The following is a 13,574-nucleotide window of genomic DNA, read 5'->3' on the forward strand; positions in this document are numbered from 1 at the left end:
AATCCGCAACTGTTGAGCCATAGAGAAGTTAGACTAAATCTTTTGCCGCCGAGTTATGGATTTTTGAAAAAAATCGAGAAAAAATAGTAATTTTTGGAAAAATAGTAATTTTTGGAAAAATTTTGATTTTTGGAAAAAATCGAAATATTAAGCATAAAATTTGTGTGACCTTTTTTTTAAGTGAATTGTAATTTGCAATCGAAATGAACTGGACAGACTTTTTTTTAAGTGCCTCGTTTTCAAGATTAAGCCACTGGTTTTTTGATATAGTGCCTCGTTTTCAAGATTTAGCCACTGAATGTTTGATTTTTAAAAATGACGGTGAGTGACCATTTCTGAAAATTGAAGTTTTCAAAGTCTAACCAAAACAACCTTCAGACTGTCCAGGGGAAACAGACTGGCCGATGCAACGTATGTTTTGCGCTTGCAACACTGCCAGTTTTGCTGGGCGTAAATGGCGTTTAGTGTCCAGCACGTTTGGATCTGTCAAACATTGGCCAAACTGTTTCTTAGACAAACTGTAAAACAACCCTCTATTTTCTAATGCTGATGTCTCAGCCGATGTTAAAAAATGTTAAATGTTAAAAATGTTAAAAAATTAAACGTTCGTTATTTAATATTCCGATCTCACCGATTTTTTTTTTTGAACTTTTGAATCAAGACCAACATTTTAAAAGTGCCAAACTTGGGCCAAACATTCAATATAACTCAATAATTTTTTTAATTATTATAAACGAATCCGCTCTGTGGATTTGATTAACCAGCAAAGGTTAATTTTTATTTTTTGTCATTCCCCATTTCCCGTGCATGCAACATTTCGTCAAGTTTCAAACCTTGTTGTTGCGTTGCATTGCTTGTTGCATCGCATGATGCAAACATCGCTCATGATTTTCTTTTAGCGTGCGTGTCAAAAACTGATGGCCACATTTGACAGTTCGGAAAACTCAAGTTTTGTTTCGTTTCGTGTGCTTGCTGCTGGTAAAGAAAAGTGTTTACAAGAGTTTTCCTGCATTTTCCGGCCGAAATCATTGGAAATTCATAAATTAATTGATTTGTGTTAAGAAATCTGTAGTTTGCTAGGTTGAAAGTGGATTTGATTTGTAGGTTTTGAAAAGTGGCCTCGCTTAAATGGCCGATCAATCCATGATCGATTATGGTAAGGACAGGTTCTAGTTTTTTTTGTTGCTGTTGCATCCTTAAATTGGCCTCTTTGTCAGGATGGTGAGCGGCGGCGCCCAATTTGGAGCTGCTAGAGAAGCAAGAGGAATCTGCGCGGACCGGCCATGAAGGTCCACCGCTACTTGACGGTGCTGGTGCTGACCTCGTTCGTGCTCATCTGGTACTACATTCTGCGGGTCAACAATGGAATCTTCACCGGGTTGGGCGGACTGGGGGCAAATTCCAGTGCCGCCCTCGCGCGGAGGGGACTGGGCCTGCGCCAAAACGCCCCGTCCAATGCGTCCGAGATAGCGATCGTGGTGGTGGCCTGCGGCGAGCGTCACAACGAAGCGCTCAACATGATCAAATCTGCGATCATGTTCAACCGGAACCAGTCGCCGCTGCGGTTCGTCGTCGTGGCCGAGGACCAGTTGAAGCAAAACTTTGTGGAAAAGTTGGACGACTGGCAGGAGATCAACGACAACATCTTTACGTACGAAATTCATTCGCTTACGTTTCCGGCCAAGGACAAGGACGAGTGGAAGAAGCTGTTCAAGCCGTGCGCGGCGCAGCGGTTGTTTTTGCCGTCCCTCCTAACGCACATCGATTCAGTATTATACGTTGACTCGGACACGATCTTCCTGGCGCCGGTGCAGGAGCTGTGGTCGCTGTTCAAGACCTTCAACGCGTCCCAGTTTGCCGGCATGGCGCCGGAACACGAGGACAAGAACGCCGGCTGGTACAACCGGTTCGCGCGCCATCCGTACTACGGCGACCTGGGTGTCAACTCGGGCGTCATGCTGATGAACCTGACCCGGATGCGGGAATTCCGCTGGGAGCAGCACATCATGCCGATCTACCGCGAGTTCCGCCTCAAGCTGGTTTGGGGCGATCAGGACATTATCAACATCCTGTTTCACCACCATCCGGACCGGTTGCTCGTGTTCCCGTGTGACTGGAACTACCGGGCCGATCACTGCATGTACATGAGCGTTTGCGAGGCCCCAGACGGGGTCAAAATCGTCCACGGCAACCGCGGATACTTCCACTCGCTGGTGCAGCCCATCTTCAACCTGCTGTACACGACCGTCGAGGAGTACGCCTTCCGGACGGACATTCACGCCAACTTTATCCGCACCATCGAGGACTCGCTCGCGCTGCCGAGCAACTCCAACTGTGATAAGTTGCTGGACAAGTTTCTGCAGGACCCCCGGAAGTACTTTAAGCAGAATCTGTACGAGGAGGATACTTAACAGCAGAGAAGCACACGAAAAGCAATAAGCAGCGCATATCTGTCTCTCTCGAATACATTTCAAAACAGTGATTTCAATCAGTATGAACCGTGAACAAAAACGAACAAGGAGATGATTTCTGACGCGACAGTGAAGAGAAGCAAAACTCGCCCACTCCCCCTCCCGTTAGTTGATATGTTGTTTTATTTTTGCGTTGCATCGTTAGTCCTAAGTAAAGTCGATCGTTACTAGTTACAAAATGGAACATTTTTTAGTCAAAATGTAGTGACAACCCCTTCAGTACTGGAATAAGTTAAGATTTCGTGTTTGTTTTTTTTTAAAGATTGTAAATAAAGAGCCTTTCATTTACAACGCTGTCGGTGTTTGTTTATTTCTTTGAAAATGAGAAACACCACAAAAAAGTGTTTTCAAAGCGAATATTCCGATTGTTTTACATTTCAGGACAATTCTCGTATGTTTGGCAGGTTTTTTTTCATCTTTATTTTCACTGTTTTAACGGTGCACATCAACCAAACCATTTTACACCAAGATTTTTGTTACAAACATTTTAGTATCTTCAAAACTACGGTTTTGAATTTCCCGGGATACGGGAAAAATATTTTTTTTTAATCCGGGAATTCCCGGGATCCCGGGAAATTTTTAAAGCTGTAATAAAATTTATGTTTTCATTATATTTGTTACGTTTTTCTAGCTTAAATCATAGAATAAGCTCAAAACTGTTAATTGGTAATAAGCTACACTTCAGTCTCAACAAGGACAGCAGTCTTTACATAGTTTAAAATAGGGGAGAGTGGGGAGACTTGATCCCCTTTTTTTGTATCGGACATAACTCTGTCAATTTCTCACAAAACTATGATCTTTTTGCATGAATTGAAAGCTTAAACATTCAACTATGTTTGGCTGATAAGGGTCTTTCATCAGATAAAATCTTCGAATCATGCCAAGCGTTTTAAAAAAATATTTTAAACCGGCATTTTCAAAATGTTGGGGGTAATTTGATCCCCCTTTTAACATTTTGAAGAAATCTTAAGCAAAATGTTTCTTATTCATCTAAATTTTTAATTTTCTATAAGTTACAGCAATTTCACATCAAACCTGTACGTTTGTGTTCAAAATATAACAAGTTTAGCATGCAAAATATGTAAAAACATAAAATTTTCTTTTTTAGACCAAAATTTAGCATGTTTACAAAAGCTGGTAATTTTTGTTTACAAAACTTTTGAAAAATGGTTCAAACTGCAGTAAGTTATGTACAACTATATACTAAAGGAAACTATGTACGAAAACCAAGCCCAATTATTTTATCTTGAGGCTGATTCCAGTGACTGTAAAAATGCAGGGATCAAGTCTCCCTAAACGCACTTTTTTAAACAATTGATTGTAAAAATAGTGTGACGATAAATTTAACGTCAAATGCGTAAGGGTTTTTCAGTTGATATGTTTATCAAACAATTCATGTATAAAAAATATTTTTTTGAGTAATTTTTGAGTGTTTTCTATACTTATCAAAACAAAGAAAAAAGATCTCTTGGAAGTTTTTTGCAGCACTTCTTAGAAAAATATGTGTAACTCAATCTAAACATTTTTTATTTTTTTTCTTTGTTTTTAACAATGAGTTTTAGTCAATTTAGCACAACTTTCTAGAACAAAGCTAATTGTTTTACCCACATGCTGACGAGATACAGGCTTGGGATCAAGTCTCCCCGGGGATCAAGTCTCCCCGGGGATCAAGTCTCCCCACTCTCCCCTACATTGAAAAAAGTTTGCTCTTTGATGTGCTTTGGAATTTTTAATGAACCACAATTTTTAATATATTTCTTTTATTTATTTATTTTAACAACATGACTACAAAAGCTTAATCAATTTCATTGAAACTGTCTAAAACAACAAGAAATAAAATTATACCAGACAATGTAACACTTTGGATAAGTTTAGAATTTTATGTTTTATGTTTAAATGTATTTAAGAATCTATTTCGAAGGTTTTTTTTTCCTTCTCTGTCGAATTTGTTTTCCTTAGTATCAGTAAACTCTCTCCCCATTTCGAAAAAATCAGCTGTTGAAAGGTTGTCCATATCTCAGCTCAGGATAACAACGGCACAAATGTAATTGTTAATGCAAGCTAATAAATTAAATGAAAATATTTTAAGAATTATCTTTAAGTCACTACCGCCAACTGGGGATAATCGGGACTGCAGTCTGAAGATTTTAGAGCAATAAATTTGGAAATTGCTGTAGCCGAAATCAATCAAAACAATCAGAACATTATTCAAAAAAAAAAAAAAAAAGCTTGGGGACCATCCACAAACCACGTGGACACTTTTTTGGAAATCTCAACCCCTCCGCCCCTATCGTGGAAATTGTCCACACAAAAAAATCTTTTTGATATGTAGCGTGGACAATCGCCATACCCCCCCCCCCCCTCTCCACTTGGTTTATGGATGGTCCCTTAAACAGCTGTCTTAATACGTAAAAACGAAACTATTGGCACTACGCCCCCCGGGGCATGGCCTTCCTCTAACGTGGGATTTCTGCTCCAGCGCCTCTGACGAGACAGGAGAAACCGGGACCGACGTTTTACTTCACCATCCGATAGAAGCTCAGTGGATAAAGCGGGAATCGAACCCGCGTCTCATAGCATCATCGGGATCGGCAGCCGAAGCCGCTACCCCTGCGCCACGAGACCCACTGTCTTAATACGTTACTTTTTCCTGATTTGCTCCAGATGCCAATTTTTGATGGAAAGTTCAATATTTTTTTGAATATAATACTTTTTTCAAGTTTAAAGTCGTAAATATACATGAATATAACATTTTCATTTAAATAATGAAATTTAATAGAAAATATTTAAAGTGCAAAGCATTTTGCGGATCATTAAACTAAAATTTTAACAATTTCCCAATCTTATCCATTATTAAGTATTGAACTGTTGATCTATTTCCACAACAAAATCTGAATTTCTAGAGCAAAATTTGATTTGTTTCAATTTCGGGAATTCCCGGGACATAGTATAAAAAATCCCGGGATTCGGGAATTCCCGGTTTTCGAAAAATCCCGGGATTTTTGTCCCGGGAATTCCCGGGATGGACGCACTAGATATATTTTAGTATTCATCCCCTAAGCTACTATTTCCATAACGATTTACAACAGAATTTGTCAATTTTTATAATCAAATTATTTTAGGATTGGGTCCGTAAGTTCAACAATTTTAGAATATGAAGACAACAACTTCCTTGGTTGCTGTGCACTCTTAACAACTTTTTTTCAAACTTTTGAAAGAAACTGGCATGCTCAATTCTTTATGAAATATTTATTATCATACCCAAAAAAGTGCAAACATTAAACCATCATGTCCAGGTTCTGATCCAAATTTCATAATTCCGATATCTCTTGACTCACAAATCGTAGAACAACTAAAAAAACAAAAAAGTATCCTTTGTTAACAAAAAAATTAACATATTTTAACATTAACATTAAACATTAAACATTAAACATTAAACATTAAACATTAAACATTAAACATTAAACATTAAACATTAAACATTAATCATTAAACATTAAACATTAAACATTAAACATTAAACATTAAACATTAAACATTAAACATTAAACATTAAACATTAAACATTAAACATTAAACATTAAACATTAAACATTAAACATTAAACATTAAACATTAAACATTAAACATTAAACATTAAACATTAAACATTAAACATTAAACATTAAACATTAAACATTAAACATTAAACATTAAACATTAAACATTAAACATTAAACATTAAACATTAAACATTAAACATTAAACATTAAACATTAAACATTAAACATTAAACATTAAACATTAAACATTAAACATTAAACATTAAACATTAAACATTAAACATTAAACATTAAACATTAAACATTAAACATTAAACATTAAACATTACACATTAAACATTAAACATTAAACATTAAACATTAAACATTAAACATTAAACATTAAACATTAAACATTAAACATTAAACATTAAACATTAAACATTAAACATTAAACATTAAACATTAAACATTAAACATTAAACATTAAACATTAAACATTAAACATTAAACATTAAACATTAAACATTAAACATTAAACATTAAACATTAAACATTAAACATTAAACATTAAACATTAAACATTAAACATTAAACATTAAACATTAAACATTAAACATTAAACATTAAACATTAAACATTAAACATTAAACATTAAACATTAAACATTAAACATTAAACATTAAACATTAAACATTAAACATTAACATTAAACATTAAACATTAAACATTAAACATTAAACATTAAACATTAAACATTAAACATTAAACATTAAACATTAAACATTAAACATTAAACATTAAACATTAAACATTAACAATTAAACATTAAACATTAAACATTAAACATTAAACATTAAACATTAAACATTAAACATTAAACATTAAACATTAAACATTAAACATTTAACATTAAACATTAAACATTAAACATTAAACATTAAACATTAAACATTAAACATTAAACATTAAACATTAAACATTAAACATTAAACATTAAACATTACACATTAAACATTAAACATTAAACATTAAACATTAAACATTAAACATTAAACATTAAACATTAAACATTAAACATTAAACATTAAACATTAAACATTAAACATTAAACATTAAACATTAAACATTAAACATTAAACATTAAACATTAAACATTAAACATTAAACATTAAACATTAAACATTAAACATTAAACATTAAACATTAAACATTAAACATTAAACATTAAACATTAAACATTAAACATTAAACATTAAACATTAAACATTAAACATTAAACATTAAACATTAAAAATTAAACATTAAACATTAAACATTAAACATTAAACATTAAACATTAAACATTAAACATTAAACATTAAATTAGTGGGTCTAGCGTCGATTGCTATTTCCATTTAAAATAAATTAGGATATTTCTTGAAAAAGCCATCTTCTTTCGCCTTATTTAACATTTACATAGAAAAAAAAATCAGGTCAGACGATTGTACACACTTTTATTTCAAAACATCGGTTCTGTTTGAAAATTGCATGAAACAGGTTGATAGCCATACAATATTATAAATAATATGTTGTGAATCGACGCCGTTGTGCTATCTTGTCGCACCCGCCATTTCGACGTTCCGAGAAAAACGTGTTTTAATGTTTGACCTTGAATAAACAAAAACGAGAGCACGCAATGTAAACAATTTTAAACACGTTTTGTTTGGTTGACCATTCTGTGCATTGCCCCAAAGTTTGGTTGAATTTGGTTGCCGGAGTCCCGATTTATAACTACAAATGTTTACGGTAGTCTAACTTGTACGTGCGTCAAACGCGTTCTGACCGGAAATCCCTTTGGCCAGTTATCGAACTTACATCAATTTTCAGGCTGTGTCAAGATAGCACGACAAAATTGATACTTCTTTCATATGGAAAAGTGAGTGTGAGCTGCACAAAATGGCGTTCTTAACTAAATTGGGCCCAAAATGCACGTACGACAAATTAGCACGACGGCGCCGATTCATATGTTTGAAATTTGGCAAAAAATGCTCTACTTTTGTTGGTTTGTTTCCGTTCTATCCGAAACCAATCTAAAATATCCGAAAATTGTGCAGTAATAAGGCTAAACAGCTATTCAAATTGGCCCTAGATGACGGTATTTCACCCTCGTTTCCCATTACCCTCCGTAAAAACAATAATAAAGTTTTTTTTAAATGGGTTGTTTTTGTGGATTTTTGGATTACTCTGGATTGGGTCCTAAGCCCTATGTATTTTTTTGTACATCGGTAAAAAACACAATTAAAAACCATTTCTAATCACTTTTTTTCATTATAACGCATAAAATATTTGCAATATAACATTTTTTCGATGGATCAACTATCGAGAAATTAAAAAGAGAGATGTGAGCCGGTAACATAGAGTTAAACTTTCGCAACTGTCATGGTAAACTTTACAGAAGCTTGACAGAAAGTTTAACGCCATGTTGCACTTTTAATTTCTCGATAGTTCCCTTGGAAAGAGCTGTCAAGTAGGACCTTTTCTGTCAAGAAGGACAGCGAGGTTAATTTTTCAAAATTGATTTAAAAATCCATTCTAAACTCTATGTGGTCGTACAAAGGGTCATTGTACTCAGAAAAATAAGCTTTATCGCTGTAAACAATAATATCAGCATTCTAAGCTTCATTTTAGGACCCAATTGAAAATATGTAGAAATCATGTGATTTGTAACAAAATCCTCCGAAAGAAGAGAGAGAGTTGTAGGGCAGGAATCTCAAAAATCAAACCATCCACTTGAACGACCCCCCCCCCTCAGATCTTTTGTGGTCTCTATTGCAAGTTTGAATGGGGAGGGCACTCAAACCTTTTTCTACTCCAACGAACCTTCCACCCCAACTGCTTGGTTTGGTGTGTTGTTTATCTTTATAGCAGGGAGACGACTCCCTCACCTGGAATGACTTAACGGCCTAACAACAACCATGGCCGGGATCGACGTTTTACTTCCCCACCCGATGGAAGTTTGGAGCATATGGGAATCGAACCCATGATCATCCGCTTACAAAGCGGGCAGCTTAACCATTCGGCCACGCACTGCCAGGAGGAATCTAAAAGTGTACAAAATTAGAAGCTGCACAAGTCCTTTATTCAATTTTGACCAAAATACTCTTGTCACACGAGAATTTTGCACTAAACTAGATCAAAACGAGTTGATTTCAAACCAACATCTTTTAAAAAAACTAAGCGTCTCCATGAAACACATTTTTCAATTTATCATTATGGAGACGTAGTTGATTGCAAAAAAAGTTATATTTTTTAGTAAGGCAATTCTAAAATAGCTAGCAATGTAATCAAGCTAATAATACAGTGCACCATTATCATGATTAACTTTCCCTGAAAAAAAATGATATTGAATCTTAGTTATTGATGCTGACGGATACAAATCCCAGCATTTCTTTACAGCTCGATTTCCTCACTCAACCTCAACCAAAGTCAATCCACCCTAAATATTTACATTGTAACTTAACACCGCGCGCGGGCCCAACCTTTCGGCCACGCCAAAAAATAAGTCAAGGTTAGGCGTATCGAAAAGGTATTTCAACTTTGTCTTCTTCTTTTCGTTCACTTTTTCCAGCCCCTCTTTTTCGGCTCATCTCGCGAACTTTACCTACAACAGGTCTTGTTTGGCCGGAGCCATCAACTCTCGCGACCCGTACGGTTTTGCAGGGTGTCGAGCTGGACGTGGGTTTTGCAGCTTTACTTTCATGAATTTTCGATTCATGACGGTCGATATTTGGCCCTCTGACGGTAGCTCATCCCCTTTACAACAGGTTTCGGCTTAGTGGTCATCATTTTTAAACGCATCACAGCGCTGCTCTGTTGCACTTCTGGCGGTCAACTTTGGAGAGCAACACTGCCACACACCGGCCCAGCCGGTTTTAAGCTTCTCTTGGAGGGGAGAATTCGAAATTTAAATTCAATCGAAAAAGGACTTTCAACTCAAAGAATTAGAATATACATATTATGACAAATACATAAAAATGATGTAATTCGTAGTTTTAAGCACTGCTACCCAAGCATGTTACTCAATTTTAAACATATTCAGATTGCAAATCTGTAACAGTTTGACCCTCCGACAACCGTAAAGAGAAACGGGTTAAAATAACTTAAGATTTCAAATCACGCACGAATATGTTTACACTCAGTTGTGTAAACGGAATATTATACATGGTTTTATATTTAAAATTTCTTTACGATTGGAGTCATTTCCACTTGTTTGAAAATCTTCCTTTATTTCGAATTAGTAGTTTATATGCAACAAGTTACAAAAAGAAGATTTTTTCAGCTCGAGTCGTACCAACCAGGTTTACCGAGTTGAATGAATACAACGAGTGTTGAAAAAATCAAGTTTTGCAACTAGTTAGAGGTGGGCAAAACCGTTCTTTTTAAGGAGCCGCTCATTTTCGTTCGCTCTTTAAAAAGAGCCGCTCTTTTGAACGGTTCTTTCGCTCTTTTTCAAAATTTGGATTAAATGGGTTTTTTTTTCAAGAATCGTGTGATTTTATAAGTTATTTCACATTGGACTTTTATAAATTAGGTCGTACCAATTTTTTTTTAAAGTTCATTATGTTCCTCAACTCTGGCCAAAGTAGCAAAAAAGTAACAAGCCATGGTATAAACATTTTAATGAAAAAAGAGTTTTAAAATGCATTTTACACATCCCCAGTTGCATTGCAATCATTAGATTTCAAAATATCGAAGTGTTGATGAACCGTTTTTTAAGCCAAAAAAAAAACTTTTTGCATTACTGCACGCAGAAAAATAAGGAACATTTGAATCAACAAAACGTTTTGTTGATTTGAAAATCAAGATTTTTGTGGAATCAACGCTAAACGTCAAAGCAACTTTTTCAAAACAACAAATGATTTTTGTGGAATTGAGAAAATCAAGGGTTGTTTCAACGCAAATTCGGCGTTGATTATATTCAACAAAAAATTTGTTGAATCAAGCCTCGTACAGGCTGATTCTACAAAATGTTTTTCACAATTTTTCACAAGAATACGAAATATTTTTGATCGATGCCAAAATGCTTTTTATTTTTTTCCGGTAATAAGACTTCGATTTCCATTAAAATTTGGAAGTGTTTTGAAAAAAATATTGTTTTGCCCCCTGATTTTTTGGACCAATTTTGAAGGGGAGTGTCGTGAACGGGGCACTTCATTTATTTGAACCGATTTGTAGACCGCGTTTCGAATATAAATAAAAGATGTCTTTTCGTGCCGAAACATACTACAAGACTGATTTATTTCTGTCTCACACACACATTTGACAACCCTCTCATTTTCTCTCTACACGCTGCCTGAATTTTAGCACAAATTTCTTATTATTTGAACATTCTCACATACGGGACTCTACTGTTGTCTACACTCAATTCAAAACAATCCGACATTATAAATTCGCTATACATTGTCCTCAATCATTTTGCTTAACTTCTCTCACATTTCAATACTTTTGCATGCTTTCCAAAACAATCAACATTTTAATTCTATTGTACCCGCTCTCATTCCCTACAGGGAGGAGTGACATAAACTTTGAAAAATGTTTGTAACGGCCATATTTGATAAATAAAATAAATAAATCTGAAAACGAGAAGATGCCCTTGAAAACCATAGGTTTTGGTGGTCTCTATGTCAAGATTTCTACTCAAAACTAAACATTCGATTGATTGAATGGCATCCAAACTGAAATCTAGGATGCTGGAAAAAATGATATTGATTTTAAAATTGCGTTTATTTCTGAAAGACTAATGCTGATATTTTATTTGGAGAAAATATTATGTGAACTCATCTCTACATTTTGATTTTTATAGATAAGGTCTATAAACGCTAACGTTTAATCGGACAAAATGATTATTTTTTCCGAAATTTCTCAAATATTCAGTAGATTTTTAGTAATATTTGACAAATTATGCTATTTGAAATGCTCAAATTTGTATTCCGGTATTACTTTAATGTACAATCAGTTGTACAATGAAAAGTTTACTTCATTTTGTTTAGAAAATCATTTATTTTTGGGATAAATTTTTATAAGCATTGAAATTTTTTAAATTACATTTTCAAGTTTCCAAAACAAATATAATACTAAATTTTTTGGAAATTCAATAACTTATATTTATAACAAAAATCATTCCATCTTGAGCCGGTTCTTTCAAAAGACCGCGGTTCTTTTTTTGTAAGCCATGGTTCGTTCGCTCTTTTCAGTGAACCGGCTCTTTGAGCGGTTCGCTCTTTTTTTGCCCACCTCAACAACTAGTTGAATACAAAAATACAAAAAAATACTGACAAATTTCTAAAAGTTCATTTGCAAAACAACTGAATGTAAGCTTGCTTATATGATAAAAAATACTTATCGTCATCTCACGCAGATCGCAGATCTGCCGTTTTCAACCACTCTTTGGCAGGTTTGTGGTTTGCTGTTTGTACAATGTTGTCTCTTGTGTACATACTAAGTCAACGGTTTCAACTCAATTAAACACTTTGCAATTCAAACAGCGAGGCAGGGTGTTTGAGTACTTGCAAATACTGCTTTTTTGGCACTTGCTATCTTTCGGAGTAAAACTTCATATTTAGACAATCTCAGATGAAGAATTTCTCATGGAAGTTAGTGTTTCAAGTATAAAATTTGGAAACAACTGTTAAAGGAAATCATGAATCCTCTCAAAGTTGAAAAGTGCAAGTCATTTCAGCGGAACGCAGTCTGATATCGACGACCTTTTTGGCAATACAAAAAAAAAACCACGGCAGCAGCAAGTTTGTCCAACTCAGCCTTCAATGGAATTTTCTGGCGACACGTTCTACGTTTGGCAAGTTTCAATATTGAGTTATGCAAATCGTTGAACGCGTGAATGGAAATTCATTACCTTTCCTCGCGGGCGGTGGTTACCCTCATAAATAATGCGAAAATTGTTTGCTTTTATGATTCTAGGAAGTTAACATAGAAAACGATACGGTATTTGGATTTTGTTAACTATAAAAGCAAATACATGCCATGTCACGGTGATTCTATATTACAACTAAATTCTTTTCGAATGTCATGAATATCCTAGTTTTGATGGGACTTCGGATAATCAAATCACGACCAAATAGTAGTTTATGCAACAAGTTGCAAAAAGCTGATTTCTTCAGCACGAGTCGTTCATTTATCCAAAGAGGTTTACTGAGTTGGAAAAATACGACTGAATAGAGTTATCTACGTGCGCATGTATTGCGTGTACGTACACGAAAAAGATTGAGGTTAAATTTTGTCCGGCCAGCAAAATCAAATGGTGCGCTAGTGTGTGTACGCGAAACGTCATAAAGCTCTATACGAAAGTGGTTATTAAATATCGGAAAAGTCGAAAATTCTAAGCGGTCTTGAAAGTTAATTTCTAATTCATTATTTTTTAGATGTTTATTGCAAACGCAATAAATAAAAGTTTGTTTATTTTTTAGAATTTTAAAATTCATTTCGCTTAATTAATCTACAACACTTTTCTTCAAATTCAAAGTTCTCTTTACTATTTTAATCTTAATGAGAATGTATGGATTAGTTAAGACACTAAAAATCT

The 13,574-nt window shown here is 34.5% G+C and overlaps 1 protein-coding gene across 1 annotated transcript; it reads left to right on the top strand.

Moving 5' to 3' along the window:
- The first annotated feature begins 958 nt into the window (after positions 1–958).
- On the top strand, positions 959–2,769 carry LOC120420142 (glucoside xylosyltransferase 1). Its single transcript, XM_039583101.2, has 2 exons — positions 959–1,156; positions 1,218–2,769. Exon 2 carries the CDS (start codon positions 1,284–1,286, stop codon positions 2,409–2,411), a length of 1,128 nt encoding a protein of 375 aa, XP_039439035.1. The 5' UTR covers positions 959–1,156; positions 1,218–1,283; the 3' UTR covers positions 2,412–2,769.
- Positions 2,770–13,574: the final 10,805 nt, after the last annotated feature.

Source organism: Culex pipiens, chromosome 2 (genome assembly GCF_016801865.2).
Source record: "Culex pipiens pallens isolate TS chromosome 2, TS_CPP_V2, whole genome shotgun sequence".
Taxonomy (NCBI): Eukaryota; Metazoa; Arthropoda; class Insecta; order Diptera; family Culicidae; genus Culex; species Culex pipiens.